This window comes from Dermacentor andersoni, chromosome 10, assembly GCF_023375885.2.
Source record: "Dermacentor andersoni chromosome 10, qqDerAnde1_hic_scaffold, whole genome shotgun sequence".
NCBI classification, from domain to species: Eukaryota; Metazoa; Arthropoda; class Arachnida; order Ixodida; family Ixodidae; genus Dermacentor; species Dermacentor andersoni.
In genome coordinates, this window is record NC_092823.1 from 65,619,829 (window position 1) to 65,631,751 (window position 11,923).

The 11,923-nt window shown below is 49.5% G+C and overlaps 1 protein-coding gene across 1 annotated transcript; it reads right to left on the reverse strand.

Annotated features, from left to right (window-relative positions):
- Window positions 1-2,969: 2,969 nt before the first annotated feature.
- On the reverse strand, window positions 2,970-11,604 carry LOC126543969 (phospholipid-transporting ATPase ABCA3-like). The gene is made up of 3 exons (XM_050191135.2): window positions 10,744-11,604; window positions 3,525-3,712; window positions 2,970-3,147 (listed from the first exon to the last, which is right to left on the reverse strand). Exons 1-3 carry the CDS (start codon window positions 11,122-11,124, stop codon window positions 2,970-2,972), a joined length of 747 nt encoding a protein of 248 aa, XP_050047092.2. The 5' UTR covers window positions 11,125-11,604.
- Window positions 11,605-11,923: the final 319 nt, after the last annotated feature.

Consider the following 11,923-nt stretch of genomic DNA (forward strand, 5'->3'; position numbering starts at 1 on the left):
TACAATGCTTTGTACAAATAGGCATGTGTGCGCTGTTACACGTTTAATAGTTATCACCTTGTTCGCCGTCACTACAATGCGACGATACTGGCAAAGTTTTAATGCTTTGTAGAAATAGGTATGTCTACGCTGTTACACGTTTAATAGTTATCACCTTCGTAACGTTTTTTTTTTGTACCCACCCTTGGAATGTCTCTTACTGAAGCGACATTATTTGTATATCATAATGAATAACGGATGCGCGCACGAGAAGAAGAACGCAGCCTGGAATTGTGTTCCTTCTTTTACTGACGAACGAGAAATTTGTAATTTCTAAGACAACAGCCACAGAATAAGAATTCCTACGCGATAAGTGCAGGGTCCATCACATCTAAAGGCACGGACTTGCTGACCCACTCGCCTATCGAGCTAAGAAATAGCACCATCCATATCGCAACGCTACTGCTAATCGACAAGTAGGTTTTAAAGCTCGGCATGAGCATTCTACCACTTCATTATTTAATTGCCACCGCCGTCGGATGCTGCGCTGAAGCAACAAAGAACCCACTACGCTGGCCGAAGTGCCGCCACGGGACGGGAGGTGGCGGGTCGAGAGCGAGGGATGTTAGGGCGAGGAAGAGGCGGTTGTTTTGGTGGTCCCTTAGGGAAGCGCGGATTAACGTATTGGGGAATGGAAGGTAAAAATAAAGAGGAAAACAGAAGAGAGAGAGACGTGGCGACCGTCGCAGCCATAGCTGCCAGCACAAGCCGGCCGTCAGAGGCTATAGAAACCAGTTCGTGTTCTCTCAGAACCCAACTAGGTTCCCTGCGTCTACTTTGTCTCCAGGTTTTAAAAAATGTGTACGACTTTGGCCAGAAGCCTCTGAAGCAGTGCTCTGACGTAGACACGGTGAAGGGTTGGACAAATAATATAACTACCCAATCACGATAACGCTTCCGAAACGCATTTGGAATCATGTCAGGACTTGGAGACGTTTTAATATCGAGCCTCAGCAGCAAAGTCGGGAGGCCTCCCTTGACAACAACAGTTTGATTTGAGCTGCGCGTTATTGGCGTTTGACGAGTTGCCTGCAAATTGGTATCCCCGATTAACACTCCAGCTGCAAGATTTATTCAATTTTTCGGCAATCAAAGCTGGATCACTGCAAATGCGGTCACGTGCACGTGGGCCACGTACTGAACGTTTAGTACCCGACAGGCACCTCGAAAACTTATGTGGTACATTTTTTCCCCAGTAATTTAAAGCGCTGTCTTCATAAATTGAAACTTGGGTTGCCTAAATTCCTTCCGAACTTGCGCACTGAGCAGAGCCACAACGACACGGTTTCGAGGCATTCTGTAACGCGCCTGCGATAACCGCCTTTTCGTATAGATTGGGTTTACATATTTGCTTCGATTTCTGAGGGAAAGGGGAGATGGGCAACATTTCCCAACAAATACTTCAGGTCTTTACGGTTTACGTCATCTACCGAAGGCATTGCATCGACAGCATATTCCACATATTTGAGAACTGACGTGTCATCAGCTTGATTAAATTTGTAAACGTGTATTGATGGGACTATCATTCACATTAAGAGAAGCTACTATCTCTCTTTTAAATCCGAAATACCTCCTTCCACAGTAGCGTTGGAAGAAAACCTATCTTGAGTTAAAAATAATAAATCCAGTAGGAATGGACTACGTGCCTGCAGCACTCGCGTTGGTTCGGCTCATGCTGAGCACGAGGTCGCGGGATCGAATCCCGGCCACGGCGGCCGCATTTTGATGGGGGCGAAATGCGAAAACAACCGTGTACTTGGATTTAGGTGCACGTTAAAGAACCCCAGGTGGTCGAAATTTCCGGAGTCTTCCACTACGGCGTGCCTCATAATCAGAAAGTGGTTTTGGCACGTAAATCCCCATAATTATTAATATTGGTTCAGCTCACTGCATTGTAGCAGGGGCATGGGCCTTGGCGGATTTGGTGCTTTGACGTAATATACGAGGTTTTATCGGTCAGTTCTGTGCAGCCAAGTTTTCGTACTCCATGCCACTTGTGGTAGGCCAGATATTCCGCATCCACCGCAATAGCGGTGAATGGCGCCAGCTAACACTGCTATGGGATGCCTCAATGCGCGCCTCCTCCCCCGCTCCACGGAGCGGCGGGCGAAGTGGACATCGAGGCACCCTATACTGCTATGGCTAAGTCTAACACATGCACACAAATGCCCGCGAAAGTCAGTGAAAGGGACAGAGGGCTCGTAGGCTCAATTGCTAAAGCATAGCACGCAGGTTAATGGTTTGGCAATGGCCTCCGAAATCGGGCGGCATGCGCCAGCCAATCTCGGAGGCTGTGGCTCGTGCTTCATCTACGAAGGCTGCCGTTTCTTCGCTGTCTGTTGGCTGCATTTAGATTCGCCTACAAATGTAGCCGTTGGCTCGTATATCAAGGAATCCGCCGAAGCTGCGTGTTTTCCTACGCCTTATCCTTGGCTTCACCGTCTGTTGATTCTACCTGCATGTTACACGAGTACTCACGTGTGGTGGTGGTGATAAACTTTTTTGAAAGGGGGAAGGGTAAACAGGGACGCGGCTGAGGGTTTGGGCTCAAGTAAGGCACTGGGCCTGCTTGGCCTTTTCTGCCCAGTCCACCAGTTCAAGTTGTCGGTCGACGTCCCCGGAACTGAGCCAGGCTGTCCAGTCAGTCTCGCTGCTGACGAGGGGATGAGAGAACGGGAGCGAGGTGCATTCCCACATTATGTGTGTGAGTGTTCCTGTTTCTGAACAGAGCCTACGTTTGTCGCTTTCCCTGCCCCCTGTGATTTTGTTTATGTATTTTGGGTGTGGGTATGTGTTTGTCTGAAGTCGCCGAAACGCGACCGCTTGCTCTTTGTCGAGTTGCTTGGCCGGTGGTGGGAGCGCGCGACGCCTCAAGCGATACCGATGGGCTATTTCATAATAAGTCTCGCATAATAAGTCTCACACGTCACTCACGTGTGTGACGTGAGCACGAAGGTTGTCCGCGAGCGCCTCTTGATCTCGCCGATGGCTCGGAAGATTTTGTTGCGGGACACCACGTCGACGCCGGCGTACGGCTCGTCGAGAAACACGAACGGCTGCATGCCCAGCAGCGCAGCACCGATGGACAACTTGCGGCGGTTGCCTCCGCTGAGAGCCGGAGAAAATGTTTACCATTCAGCTCAGTACGTAGTGCTTTGAGCAGATAACTAATCAATTGATATGCATGCACACAATATTGTTACACGAAAAAAAGGAGCGATCATTGTTAAGATAACTAAGTCACTAAAGATTTCAAAGATGACAAGAAGGCGTGTACATTTTGACAAGTACTACTGGTAGCTTGCACTAAAAACTGAACAGGAAAGGGCGACAGAAAGTTCCTGACGCCATCATTCAGGAACGCATACAACGCAAACCTTTGTGCCAAGCGAATGGCAAAACTGACATGTATTAATGCTTTGCAAATTTTTAACAGTCAGCGGGGACCGTTGTAAGAACTCAGAAGCTAATTTCAAGCTGCCAACCTGTACAGCCCACACTCCTTGGAGGCGTGTTCCGTGAGGTCGACGACGGATATTATGCCGTCCACCATCGGCTTCAGCTCGCTTTCGGGGATGCCTCTCAGCCGACCCAGCAGGTAGAGATACTCGTACGCGTTCAGCCTGTCTAGCAGGCCCCCGAGCTGGAAACAGTAGCTGATCTGCGACTGCCACTGCGGTGCACAAGGACACATACACACACACACAAGAAAAAAGGAAGAAAGTTATTTATTTCGCGCGAGAATCAGCACTAAAATAAACAAAGAATTCGTTTTTTTAAAAACATTTGGAATATTTGGAAGTCATTTAAAACTGCGCCAAACACGCCTCATGCTGTGGCGTGCACTTAGAGGCCCTGAAAGCTTGTGCAGGAGTTTTCTTCGTCGTTACTTCTTGTTTATAAACGCGTCATTGAAAGTGCGCATCGTGCAAACATTTCGAAAGATACGTGATTACATCAACACCGTATGCTTCGGTTGACTTACGGGGCTCAAAGTCCCAAAGTAACTCTTTGGCTACGCGAGAAGTCATAGGGGAGAACTCCGGATGAATTTTGATCCCCCTTGGTTCTTTAATTGCAGCTAAATATAAGTAAGTACAAGCGGGTAATTGCATTTGGCTACCCCTTTTAATTAGTCCGGCATACGCAGCAAATACCGTAAGTTGTTTATGCCTATGTTGCAGCTGCGGTTATCATATGATTTATCGGAATTCCGCTTCCGGACTTGGTTTTTTTCGAATTCTTGTTGCGATAACAATTATATAGATGCTCTAGGCGCATTTCTGCCGTCGGTACACCGTCGCCATGAGCTTTCTGTAAAGTCCGCGGGAGATAAAATCGTCGCTACGTGTTGCATGCTGTACGTGCGAGTGAAAGCGGGCGAGGGTGAATCGCGCACGCAACGGCGGAAAGCGGGGAGGAATCGCGCCGCCTTCCGTCGCGCGCGAGGCTTGGGGACGGGGAGATAGGGGAGGGCGCGTTCTACTTCGGGCGGCGACTTTACAATTGCAAGTAAGTATAGCGGGGCGTGGCACTTGCGGAGGCGTCGGACGTTTGCGCGCATGCGCGAGTAAGAGCAGGTGCGAGAGAGAAAATGTGGGGGGCTTTTTCCTTGAATATATGACTGTGCCTAGGAACTACGGGTTGTAGTTTGGGACAAGCGGAGTTAGGACAAGCGCGGGTTGTACGCGTTTGTCCCAAAGCGTGCCGGCATTGCGAAGTCGGGTCAAGTTCGTTTACGCCCAGACACTGGCAGCCGGCGCGTTGAAACAGGTGATAACATCGCAGATGTTTCCGTGGGAGCAGTAGGGACCGTGGGAGAGGTCGGTCCGCGTATATTTAAAATCTAGCCGCCAGAACGCCGTAACAACCACAGTTGAACGCGGGTGCATGGCTCATAGGGCGCCGGTGACGCTCGGTGCCCCTGCAACCGCTATAAGAATTCGCCGCGCCTCCCTAACGCGTTTTATGCTAGCTTAATCTAACGTTAACCTAACCTAATGAGGTCGAGACAAAGAACAAAATTCCTCCCCACGTAACCATTGTGAGAATACGCCGCGCCATCCTAACGCCTTTTGCTCTATCCTAGCCTAACCTAATATTAACCTAACCTAACGAAACTTAAGCTAAAGTTAACCCAACCTAACCAAACTTATTGTGGCTGAGACGCAAAGACAATAACCCGCACGGGGTAACCGCTTTGAGAAAACGCCGCGCCACCCTAACGCCTTTTACGCTAAATTGATGTAACCTGAGCTAACCTAAACCTAAGCTAACCTAACCTAACGGGACGAGACGCAAAGCCAGTAATCCTCACGGCGTGACATCAGGCAATCGCGCTCAAACATGGTTGCTCAGGCACCGTGCATTTATTTCACTCAAAGGGGACCACTCAAGAATGGTCCTGAATAGTCCAGGAGAGCAGGCGTAGCCCCTACTATGGCCCCTATCGCTCCCCCAGAAAAATTAGTGAGAGTGTCGTAAGGCGTGACAAAGTTGTAATCCGGCATAACTGACTCAGTACCAGCGCCGCACACACCAGAAAGTCTGTTCGGCGCATCTTCATACACAGTGATCACTAAATGGGGCGTCGGTGCCCACTGCTTCACCTGTTTCACAGTGCCGGCAGCCAGCGTCCGAGCGTCGCCGGCATGCCTATAGGGACAAACGCGCGCAACACGCGCAAAGAAACTTCTCCACCGTAGTGCAAGCAGAGTCAGATATTCAAGGAGCAAAAGGCCCCTGCAGACATTCCCTTTCGGGCCCGCTCTTACTCGCGCCTGCACAGAAAGGTGGAGCGCCTCGAGAAACGCCATGCCCCTCTGTACCTACTAACAATCGTAAAAATTGGAGGACGCTTAAGCTTCGGCTTCAAGAGTGGAACGCGAGAGCGTTATCGCACCCCGTTCGCACCACCCACTCATTCGCTCGGCATGCTCTTAACGAGACGCAGGGGAGATGGATGGATGGATGTTATGAGCGTCCCCTTTGGAACGGGGCGCTGGGTCGCGCCACCAAGCTCTTGCTACTATGCTGCCTAATATCCTACCTAGGTTAACCAATGAAAAAAGAAAAAAAAAACACTATGAACTACTGCGTCCAAACTTTCTGATCCCCTATTGCGAATTGTGCTTTTGTACGTCTCCGTCTTTTGTCGTTTCCCTACTTTTCTTCCACCAATCCTCCAATCACCTCTTACTAATGTCTATTGTGGACCTGCTTGCTTTACCACTGCTCCCGCTGAACCCAAGGGCTTCAAGGAGGCCAGCGGTGCCTAAATCGACCGCTGGGTGGACGTCTTCACATTCTAATAAAATATGCTCCGTCGTTTCCCTAGCTTTACCGCAGCAAGCACATGCTTCTTTTTCCTCCTTATATCTCGCTTTATAGGTGCGTGTTCTAAGGCGTCCCGATCTCGCTTCGAAAAGTAAGGAGCTTCCCTTTGAGTTATCATAAATGGTTTCTTTCCTGATTTCGTTTTTTCCTCTTAAGTAGTTACTCATGGCAGGTTTCTTTTCCATTGCCGCCACCCATGAGATTAATTCAGCCTCTCTGACTTTCCGCTTGACCGTCCTTGTTGCTGTGTTGCCCACCCCACAGGCCGCATACTTGCTGGTAAGCTTCCTAGTTCTTTTCCTCCACTGTGAATCAATGTTTTGCCTGTACCTGGAGAAGCGGGCGAGTGGCGCGCCACCTGTTGGGGCAGCGCCGTACATTGCGAGCAGGGAGTCTTCTGTGTTTGCCGCAAGATGACTCTGCGTGTGCGCCAAGCGCAGAAGAAATGTAGCGGAAACGTACTTCACTACTCGTTTAACTGCGACTTCTGTAATTTACATGCTCATAATTACCGATATACACCGCAATATAACTTTTTACGGCACGTTTCTAAGGCAACACCGCTTTCACTAGAGGCGCTTTTGTCGCGCTTCGAACCATCGTACTCATGGCTGAGTTGTAGCGTCTCCATCTCACACTCCGGTGACCCTGGTTCAATTCCCACCCAGCCCATCTTGCAAGTTGTTTTTGTTTATGAATTGCCTTCCGAGATTTTTCGCTCACGGCCGACGCCGACGATACCGGCTTTTCTGCGACACGACTCCTTAACGTTGTCGCGTTAAAAATGCCTCCGGGTGGTCCAAGTGCCTGCGCGCGCCCGCCCGGGTCGCTGTATCTTGAAAGCCGTCTGCGACGGGTACAGAGTCCGCGCTGCGCTGTGTTTTGAAGGCGTAGTTCGTGTTGATGCGAGCGGCTGCACGAAGGTCAATTCACTCGCTGCTACTGCCGCGTTTCCTCACTGCAGCGTTTTCACAGCGAGTTTACACGCCGGGGTTGCTTAGTGGCTGTTGCGCTGCCGAGAACGAGGTCGCGGCATCGAATCCCGGCCACGGCGGCCGCATTTCAATGGGGGTGAAATGCGAAGACACCCGTGTACTTAGATTTAGGTGCACGTTAAAAAACCCTAAGTGGTCCCTCATAATCAGATCGTGGTTCTGGCACGTAAAACCGAAGAATTAATTAAACAGCCAGTTTCCGAGGTCGTCGAGTGAGATATGTTCATGCTGGCTGGCGCGCGCGCGACACCACCCTTGTTAATTTACATATACTCGCGGACAACATTCTGCGGCTAAGGAGGCAAAGCACGAACAAGTGAGAGCGCTTCTGGAAAGAGTTCCGTGTTTTAGTCCACGTTAGTTTAGGCTAGGGAAGACAAAACAAACACCTTATTAGCAACTGTTAAATAAGACAGAACACACCCCTGAGTGTAAATGTTGACTTATTTTGCGGTTTTTCCCTTTCGCTTCTCGGGAAACGCGAAACTGCCGCAGGTGGAAGCTGCGTCGATTCAGCGTCTGTTCCGAGCAACGAAAAAAACACCGCCCGACTACTCGGCGCGGTAACACATGGGCAGCAGCCACGCGCCCGTAGCTTTCCCTTGATAGCCACAGAAAGTTGTCCGCGTGTATAGTACGCCTATGTTTGCAAGTTTATACTAGCGATAAAACTACTACCGTTGCTTTGTATAGCTGTCCACTAATTTGCTATCACAATCGATGCTTCGCCTTTCAGACGGAACTGCGACTTTTTACCTGCGCTGCATGTGCACGTGCTTGCGCCGTTCACGCCGACCTTAAATATATGTGCCTGAATCACAGCCTCCATTAAAAAAAACTCTTGCAAAAGCCATGTTACGATGACTGTCGACGGAAATGCGATTAGCATTCGAGCAATGCACAGCGAAATCACGTATTACTGAAGACGCGGTTATTTAGAATCTGTAGTGGTCATTCTGCGACTTCAGTTGCCTCAGCTATATGCAACGCGCATCGTCTCAGCTATCGGCCCGTTTTGATATGACACTCGGTTGCCAAGGTCGGCCCCGAGTAGGACGGTATGACGACCACTGCGCGACAACGACGCGCTGATAACGATGGAATGACGAAGAAGGAACAACGTCGATGAAACAACGAAGGCGGTGTGGCGACGACGGAATGACGAATGTGAGATAGCGTTTCTGAAATGACGATGGTGTACAGACGACAGTGTGACGACGACGCCATGAGAACAATGGTATTACGGCGATGGCTTGACGACCTCTGTATTCCGAAGATGGCGAAGGCGCAACAACAGCGGCGATATCACGACGACCATCACGACGGCACGACGGCACGACGACGAATGCAAGACGGCGACTGACTGACGACTCCGTGATGCCGATGGCGTGGGAATGGTCTGAGGACAGTGGGACGACAACGAGGGTGCGGCGAAGGTCACGTGACGATGACGGTATGACGGGATTTAGATGACGAAGCTGTAATGAAGACGATACAACGAGCACGACTACGAGCACGTACCGAGTGGTCAAAGCTAGTACACAGATTTGGTCACTGCACTCTTCATAAAGAGGGTCGTCGTATTCAATAACTAAATACTAGCACGTTACTTGTCAGAAAAGCACTACCATTCTTTGTAAGTGCAGGTGGTAAAATGATAGTGCTTTTCACTGCCTGAAAGAAAAGCACAAGCTTAGTACTGAGTATACTACCTCGGCAGTGCAATTATACTAACGCAACTAAAATAAAATTACCTAGAATACAGTGAGCCCATTCGATTTGTAAGTGCTGCTTCCATTGTCATATTAAGTCGATGCTATTGTAAAAGCATAAGAAGGTGGAATAATTAAAAAATGAAGAGGGTTGCGTCATTTCGCTGTACATTAAGCATCAATTATTGCTGTACATCATGCTTGCCAAGGACATTACGGCACAATGACACCTGCTTACAATCTGCTACATAACTCCACGAAACAACGATAAGCAGGAGAGCACAGAAAACGACAGAAGTGCTACCAGAGGCGCCATCTAAGGGCAACTTCAAGACTATTCATATCCCTAGTTTGTGGGAGTACATGTTACACCGGTGAGTACCTATGTATTTTGATAAATAATCACTGCCTTGTACCCAAACAACTATAGCCTGCTGCATGAATATGATTGTGCTGCGACGTCGTAAATAACTGTCAGTCCAACACAACGAACAGTACCACAGGTTATCTAAATTTCGCATAAGACTTGAACAATCACAGCATAATATAGCGCGGCTTGACGAGGTAGCAGTGGCTTAGTAGTAGCTCAGTACAATCTATTATGAAGGCTTTCTGGCTCATAGAGGCCGTGCTTACTAGCCTTACTAGCCACTGGCTATTACAAAAATAGTAAGAGGGCAGCAAAATACATAGCCATCTAGTTGACCGCGTGCATTTATAGCTACTTATTAACTTTATATTTAAGAGCGTTGCTCGCAATAAGAGGATGGATGGATGGATGGATGGATAGGCTTGAAGTGCCCTAAGTAGGCCAAAGAATGTTAATTGCATGAAAAATCCTTCAATCACTGCTTAAATGATTTATGAGCTTTATACGCCACGCTTTCTAATGTCCTGAGGGATCTCTACGTCGCATCCGGTTCACATTAAGCGAAAATGGGGGCCATATTAAGTCTGATATGTGGCGAAAGATCAACGTTTCTGTTTGAATTATGTTAGCTTCAAGCGATTACAGGACATTCGTTTTCCTGCCTATTTTCACGCGTTCAGCGAGGAACGCAGTAGGCTTCACCGACGTCCTCGGTGAACTAAACGACGCGCTTTTATGTTGTTTGGCACGAATACGGGCCCAGATGCGGTTAACTCGTATGGCAATTCAAACCGCGACCATTCTGTCGCAGGCGTCTGTTCTCGATTTGGCTCAATATGGCGAAGAAACCGCGCAGAAATTCACTCGGGGCTTCGGAGCTATAGAATTAAAGAAGCTCGTTTCACGCGGAATGCTGTCACGAGTGTCGCGATGCAGAACGTCAAGGATTGCGTCGAGCTTCGGGAACACGTGGCAAGCACCCGCCAGAAGTATACCATCGAAGACTAACGCCGTGAGCTACGTGGTGGCAGCTTTTCGCCCCCCGACGAATGCAGCTGCCAAACTCAAAGAGGATCCGCGCGCGGCTGGAGTCACCGGACAGCACAGTTGCTTCAAATGCGGAGTGAGCAAACTTTCACTCCACTCTCTACCACCCATCGGATAGAAACCCGGAATTTTCGCGGGGGGGGGGGGGGGGGGGGGTATAATTTCCCAACCTGTGTATGCGTCTCGCTTTGCAAAATTGGCGCTGCGGAAAGGAAACATTGCCGTTACGAATACGCCCACTCACGGCACGGGCGTCTTCGCTGAGGTTGGCCGTCGCTGTCCAGGCGTCGCCGTGCGAGAGGCTCGTCAGGGCGGCCAACATCTGGAACGTGGTGGTCTTGCCGGCTCCGTTCACGCCGAGGAGGCCGAAGCACTCGGACGGCCGGAGCGCCATGTAGATGCCTCTGACGGCGTGCAACGCGCCGAAGTACTTGTGCAGGCTCCACGCCAGCATCGAGTTTCGGGCGAAGTCTCTCTGTTGGCAAGCGGCGATCACCCGCGACTTCTCCCATTCCACGTCTTCGTCGACGGGAAGCTCCTGGGGCGCGAAACGGGTCGCATGCCAGAAGTAGCCGGAAGTGGTGAACACCATGAGGCCCAGAAATAACACGCCTTCGGCTATCATGATGAAGAGCTCGCAGCCGATTCCTCCGTAGCTGAAGTTCAGCAGACCCCCGCTGCAATCGACCCCGAGGACTGGAACAGTAAAAGACCAACAGTCAGCGACGATGGCGTTCAAGACATCCCGTCGCAGCAGGTATATGGGCCAACAACAAAAAAAAAAAAAAAAAACGCTTTCCGACGTGAGGGAACCTAGCGGGGTGGCTGGGCGGGCTAGAAACGGTGAGGAAAGCGGAACGAGCGTGTTCCAACTGAGGTACAACTATATGTTCAGTCTCGGGAGAGAGGTACGTTGCAGTCAACAGTGATCGATTTCCTACGGGAGCTACGCATACTTATGCTATATAGAGGGAAGAATGTAAACTTCGCCGTTTGGCATTTGCCTTCCAGCAGCTGGTCGGAAGCAAGTTACCGATAAATGACTTGGAAAACAAACAGCGCTAAAAACGGGAATAAACAAGCAGACAAAGGCCGGATCTTGTTACGTCCCATCTTTAGCGCTGTTTCTTTTCCAAGTCGTTCACCAACGAGCGTTATATATATATATATATATATATATATATATATATATATATATATATATATATATATATATATATATATATATGGAGAGAGAGAGAGAGCATTCGACTGCAGCGGCGTAACCGAGTCAACGAGCCGAGCGTAGAGGATGCAAGCGAATCCATTCGCGTCAGCCGCACGAGACACACTCTCCGCGCCAGCCAATATACTGCGACATGAAAACACGCATAGCTGCGTTCAAACTTCACATTAGAGAGTATCGTAATCGTCGGAGAACCTTT

What these genes read in the sequence shown, in the direction of transcription:
- LOC126543969 (XM_050191135.2), bottom strand. Translation starts at nt 11,124, where the DNA reads ATGATAGCCGAAGGCGTGTTATTTCTGGGCCTCATGGTGTTCACCACT. An exon ending in TCAGCGAAGACGCCCGTGCC is followed by an intron (nt 3,713 to 10,743) that starts GTGAGTGGGCGT and finishes TGTGCACCGCAG; the next exon opens with TGGCAGTCGCAGATCAGCTA. An exon ending in AAGGAGTGTGGGCTGTACAG is followed by an intron (nt 3,148 to 3,524) that starts GTTGGCAGCTTG and finishes TCCGGCTCTCAG; the next exon opens with CGGAGGCAACCGCCGCAAGT.